The sequence below is a fragment of the Embiotoca jacksoni genome, unplaced genomic scaffold (genome assembly GCF_022577435.1).
Source record: "Embiotoca jacksoni isolate LCO1_2020_lvr unplaced genomic scaffold, fEmbJac1.0.p SCAF_45, whole genome shotgun sequence".
NCBI classification, from domain to species: domain Eukaryota; kingdom Metazoa; phylum Chordata; class Actinopteri; family Embiotocidae; genus Embiotoca; species Embiotoca jacksoni.
In genome coordinates this window covers 1,933,228-1,939,227 of record NW_027185398.1, presented here as the reverse complement: position 1 = coordinate 1,939,227, position 6,000 = coordinate 1,933,228, and the positions used below count along the sequence as shown (strand labels likewise).

General features: G+C 42.2%; 1 protein-coding gene across 1 annotated transcript in view; it reads right to left on the bottom strand.

Annotated features, from left to right (window-relative positions):
• Nucleotides 1-303: 303 nt before the first annotated feature.
• fat2 (FAT atypical cadherin 2) overlaps nucleotides 304-6,000 on the bottom strand; it is an 89,066-nt gene continuing 83,369 nt past the window's right edge. Inside the window, exon 28 of the mRNA XM_069169445.1 lies at nucleotides 304-3,909. Within this exon, the coding sequence (XP_069025546.1) occupies nucleotides 3,413-3,909 (497 nt within the window). The 3' untranslated portion in view covers nucleotides 304-3,412. The remainder of the gene's footprint in view (nucleotides 3,910-6,000) is intronic.

Below are 6,000 nucleotides of genomic sequence, written 5' to 3'. Positions count from 1 at the left end.
CTCTCATGTCCTAAACTGCCTCCCTGTGAAATTCTGTTTGATGAGGCTTCGAAATGTTTGGCCCCAGAAATTTCTCCGTGTTTCTGACTAACCCAAAAAATTATTGTACTATCAGGGTGACTTACATCGCCGCCGTGCATGGGAAAATTCAAATTACCCACGATTCCCTGTGATAACACTGATCCCGTCTGGAAGAGGGGCTTTCATGTTTTTTCACTTTGTTTTGCAGACAACGATAAAAGCCACAGATGTGTGTTTTTAAAGCTCGTCTGTGCTGAGAAGCCAAACGTCTGATATCTTCAATCAGTGTTTATATAAGATAATATCTTTATTCTTATTCTCTTTTTACAATATTGGAAAACAAAAACAACAAAATGGGAAGACGGCATCATAATAATATCTCTCACAGAGAAACAACAGGGCAAAACATGGGGAGGCCCACATTGATAAAAAAATAAAACTTTATGAATGAGATGGTTAAAAACAAAACGTTATACATTCAAGTGATTCATATTTTGCACAACAACAACAACAACAACAGCAACACAAATACAGACTGTATGTACAACACTATACCTGTAGATTATAAGAGCTCTTTTGTACAAAGGACGTACAAATTGTTTGAACTTAAAACATCTGTCACAGTCGAACCACCAGTGATAGAAATATATACACACAACCCACAACAACGATGAACTGTTGGCAGGATTCAGGAGCACTTTCTCAGACTTTGCAAAACAAGTTTAAAATGTAAATAAAGTTTAGGTGACATTTATGTATTTTTTGAGGATGCCTTTTTCACTTTTTGATCATTTAGAGGACTACTTAGAAAAATCTGCATACTATATGTTGTGTATGTTGTATGTAAGGAAATAGGAAGTGAGTTGTAGTTTGTTGTAACCCACCGATAGCTGTAATCTGACTGCACCACAGGCCTGTCAATCAAACAGACACGCCCCCAAAAACAGGTCTTTTTGAAGCTTATTTTCTAGTTAATGATGGATTACTGCAGTTTAAGACACTTCTGCATCGGCCTCATTTTTCAGACCTAGAAAGCTACGTCCACTTTTATATTCAGTCTATCAATACCCATTTTCTAATTAATGACAGAATTTTCTTTAAGAGATAATCACCGCCTGAAGGTTTTTTTGTTTGTTAGCCAAGTCTCTTGAATCTGTGCCGCAAATGCTTCCAATCTTCTTTTCAGTTTCTTTCTTTTGCTTGTTTCTGTGTAAAATATAGAGCGAAAGCTCGGCAGGAGCCCAGCGGGACGTCAGCATCACCAGCAGAGCGACCAGTCGGGACATTAAGTCAGAGAAACATCTTTTCTTTTTGTTCTTTGACCGACAGCCTGTTCTGCTTCACCTCGATGTCTGTTAACATCTTCGAGCGAGAACAAATGCCTCGTTCGGGTACAAGCAGTGCCCTCATGTCTTCTTTATCTCCCCCCCAACCCTCCAAAAGCTGTGCATAAATTCACTCGATGCAGGACTGTATAATCGCTCGCTAACGTAGGTTGCTATGGTGATGGAAGTCATACGAACAAATCCGTTTGAATATCGGATAAACAGAAGTAAGAAATAACTACCGAGTGGCAGAAACGAAAACATCAGCTGACACATCTGTTTTCTCTACGTCGTCTTACACGTAAAGCATTTAGCTTTCTGTAACTATAGCAACATACATGTAACATAGAACAAAACATTTTCTTCCACAGCTTTCACAGTAGAGATTTAAGTTCACAGAGGAATCAGACGTTCGTTTAGACGATTGAGAATTGAATTCAGTGAACTAACCTGTGCTGCTTCTCAGATATGAAGGTTTGCTTATGTTTCTCTATTTCACATCGTAAATTATGTTCTGGTTTTTATCAAGTAACGTGGCAGGAAATCTTTTTATAGATTAAATGATGAAATCATCGAGAGACCAGCGCCGAAATAATACATGAGCCTGGAAAGTAACTTTACAAGCAACACTTTCCCAAATGTGGTTATTTTCTTGTTTTACGTGATAGTAAACTGAATATCTTTGGGTTTAGATGAAAATAAAAGACAAAGATGGTTTTGGGAAAATGTGACAAAAAAAAAAAAAATTCATCAGTCATAGATAACCTGTAGCTGCACCCTTTGTTGTTTTTAGAAAAATAAATGTTGAAGATTTAGTTGTGAATATCGAGGCTCTTTTAGAAACTGCTGTTCAGGTTTAACATCAACTTTAATAACATTCACTTTTCAACATCAACGGAGCTTTTCCTCTAAAATAAGTATGTTTTATCTTCCGGCTGTATAATCACGGCATTTAAAATGGCTGAGTAGACATTTCTTGACTGCTGCAAATCTAATCCGCACTAAGTGGTTCCTTTTATTACTGAGGGCAACAACACTGCAGAGCAGGAAACTTAATTAGAAACACTAACGTCTCCTCTGAAGAGAAAAATACTGGAGTCGAGTTTGCGATCATTAAAATCCACGAGGAGACTCTCAATTAAATCCACAGAATTGTTTACATTATTGTTATTAGCGTAATACTCGTTAAAAACACGTCTACTTCACAAATAATGTCACGTTGCGTTTATGGCTTTTTTTTTTTCTTTTTTTTTTTGACGCGCAGCCGGCCCTCTTCATTGTAACAAACACCAACAATAAACAACAGCAACAGTTATCATTGAAATGTTTATCCTGCGTAAAATGTGCTCCACGTCGTGTTTTTTTTACGTCCAAACAAATGTTACGTGGTGATTTGTTTTTGATAGAGTACGGAGCTGCAGTCCTCAGCGAACCTCCGTCGCGGGATGTTTTCTTAATGAGCATCGTTTGTCTGAATGTCACACGGCCGCTGTCACGACAACCGTTGTCGTGACAACCGGTTCTCCTGGCGGCGGGCCGTGTCGTACGTCACGAGGAGCGCCGGCGTGACGTTCCCGTCGTCGACGTTTGCCGCAGCTGAAGTTGATCGTGGACTTTTCTGTCAGACGTGCGGTGAAATGCAGGAAGTTAAAAAAGTCGTTCGGAAGCGTTTCGATTTCTTCCGAGAGGCAAATTCTTCCACGTCGAAGTCTGATTTTGGCCTCGTTTTGACTTTGAATCCGTGCGCAGCCACGTCAGTAATACTTGTTCATGGTTTCACAACGACAGCTCTCGGTTAGCGTCTCCGAGACGAACAAAACAAAAGAAGACTGAACTTCTTCCCCGTCCGGTCCGGCGCAGCGAGACGACGTCTCTTCACGAGTCAGATAAATCAAAGACGCGCCGTCATCTCCATCCGAGTGGGAGATGTAACAAAGCTGCCATGAAGGGGCGGAGTCGTCCGTCGGGGCTTTTTACTCGCTCTGTTTAGGTTCTCGTATCAAAACTGAAGCCGAAGCTCGCTGAGGAAACGACGCGGATCGCTTCGAGGCTTCGGACCCCAAAACTTAAAACATCACCTCCTCGCAGCTCCCGTAGTCGCTCTCCACCATGCTCGACCCGTCGTAGCTGCGCAGGTTCCTCCCCGCGGGCCGGGTCTGAGGCCGGGCCGGGTTCGGCGCCGGCGGAGGGCTGGCCTGCTCGGCGTACGACGGCATGGCCACGCTCAGGCGCATGCTGAGTCTCTTGTAGCCCCCCGAGACGTTGTCCAGGCTGCGGGCGTGCTGCGTCGGGTAGTAGCTGATGGCCGTGTACTCGTTGGGGCACTGGGCGCTGGGCAGAGGGAGCCCGTCCGGACCCAGGAAGTCGTCCAGGTTCTGGTTGCTGTAGCACGGCGGCAGCGGCGCGCGGCGGTCGCAGCGGTCCAGCGGGAAGGGGAAGCCGCCGAAGCGAGAGTTCCTCCGAGAGTCCACGGTGGAGGTGGAGTAGGCGTCCTCCACGATGTCGAACTGGGGGAAGTCCTGGACCGACGGGCGGCCGTAGTAGTCGGGGTCGGCCGGGTAGACTGAGGAGAGACGACACACACGGAAACAACATCACAATCATTTCGTCCTCATACTTGTTTTTTTTGTTTTTTGGGGGGGATCTGCTGGTTTTTCAGTTTGTTACCAAATGCTACAAAAACAAAAAAATCTCAGTTAACACCAAGCGCCACCCGTTGGATCGTGAACGGCCTCCAGTTCAGATTTTGCTAGTTCGGAGCGGTTCAGAGCAGGAAGCGACCATATTTGGGCGATCTGACTCGATATGATTGGAACTCCGGCGCCCCGCCCACCGATAGCTGTAACCTGACTGCACCACAGGCCTGTCAATCAAACAGGCCAAAAGAAACCACGGCTTTTTGAGCCTTATTTTCTAATAAATGTGGGATTATTTTCAAATGGACCTCCAGAACACTAAATATGTAACGGTGACTTTTTTTTTCTATTTGGCCTTTCTACTACGGTTCCAATATATATAATAATATTCTATATAATATATAGAAACTCATCTTTGCCTTCGTGAACGTCACAATCTGACAGAGAAGTAAGAGAATTTCCAGTAAAATAATTTTGTCTGGCTCAGAAAAGACTTTTAAGAGTGCAGAATCTGCCTCTGCAGGACTCTGTAAGTCCACATTCAACAAACCTTACGTAATGAACGGTTGCCGTGGCGTCAGACGAGCTCTCCGACTGAACAAACACCTCAAATCAACACTTCGCTGTCAGCGGACAGATTAATGTTAATACTCACTCAGACAGTTGCTGCTGTGCGCCGAATGGATTTGAACTAAAAAAAAAAAAGGCTTTTCACTTGTTTGCATATTAAATCCCATCACTAGATTTTTAAGAAGTGGGGGGTTGGAGGAGCAGAAGGGGGGAGGGGGAGGAAGGGGGTCTAAGGAAAGCTCAGTGTCTCCTGGTTTTTACTTTAAGGCCGATGATTGATCCAGAACCACTTCTAGTGACTGTGAAAGTAGAATAATCCTCCTCCCACTTCCACGACCAACTACCATCAAGACAATTCAGGGGCGACCTTAAAGATAAACTCCTCCGGATGTTTGTGCGACCTTTAATGTTTAAGTGTTTTCCCGAAACTTATCTCGAGCTGATTCCCGACACCTTGAAATACTTTATTTTCATGAGAAAGGGCCAAACTTTCCGATGTGCTAGTCACGAGTAGAAGCTACACACGGGAGAGGTTTTATTTATTTATTCTTGAAGTCAACTTGTGTAGAATTAAAACAGGAGGAGCAGAAGAACAGCTGCTGTTCCTCGGTTTGTTGATGACCTTGCAGTGACTCGTACTTCAGTTATTTATTATTACGTCCACTGATGTAAACGAGATTATTTAAAGCTGAAACGATTAATTGGAAAAACAAGACTATTTTTTATGATTTATTACTGAAGTCTTCGTGGCAGCAGTCATGCAGCACTTGTTCAAAACTCTCTGATGTCGAGGATTTACATCTTATTTCTCTTTTATATCTTTGTAAATTAAGTCCTTGTGCTGTGAACTTTTGACTGAACAAAACAGGCAATAAGATGAAAAACAAATGGTTTTAAAGTGTTTACAGACAACTTTTATCTTTAGAAAATTAAACTAGTTGTTCATAGACTATTAGATGAATTCATGAATTACTCGTTCTCAATATTCAATATCTCAGCTGTCAGAAGTCACTGCTTTCCAAGAAATTTGAAAAGATCCGTCCGAGGACACAGAAGCAAAGACACGTCATAAAATGAAGAGTTTTAAAGTAAAATTTACTGAAGTTAAAACCGAGTGATTTTACCTACCTGGCGGAGTCTTAATCTACCTGCACATTTATCGTACTTTTTATTAGTTTTTAGCAAAGAGATCAAAATATGCATCGATTTATACAACAATCTGGACAGTTTAAAACGGCATTTAATACTTAAACAGTATTTGTGGAAGTATTTGGAAAACTATTGTTTTGTTTTGGATTGTAAAATCACTTGAATAAAGTTTTACCATGAAGGATCTAAAACCACTTCATAGTACTAACCATAATAACCACAGCTACGATTAAATAATATTAATAATCCCGGTACTACAGCTGTGTTCACACTGTGTGACTGACGAGAAACTCTCCAGC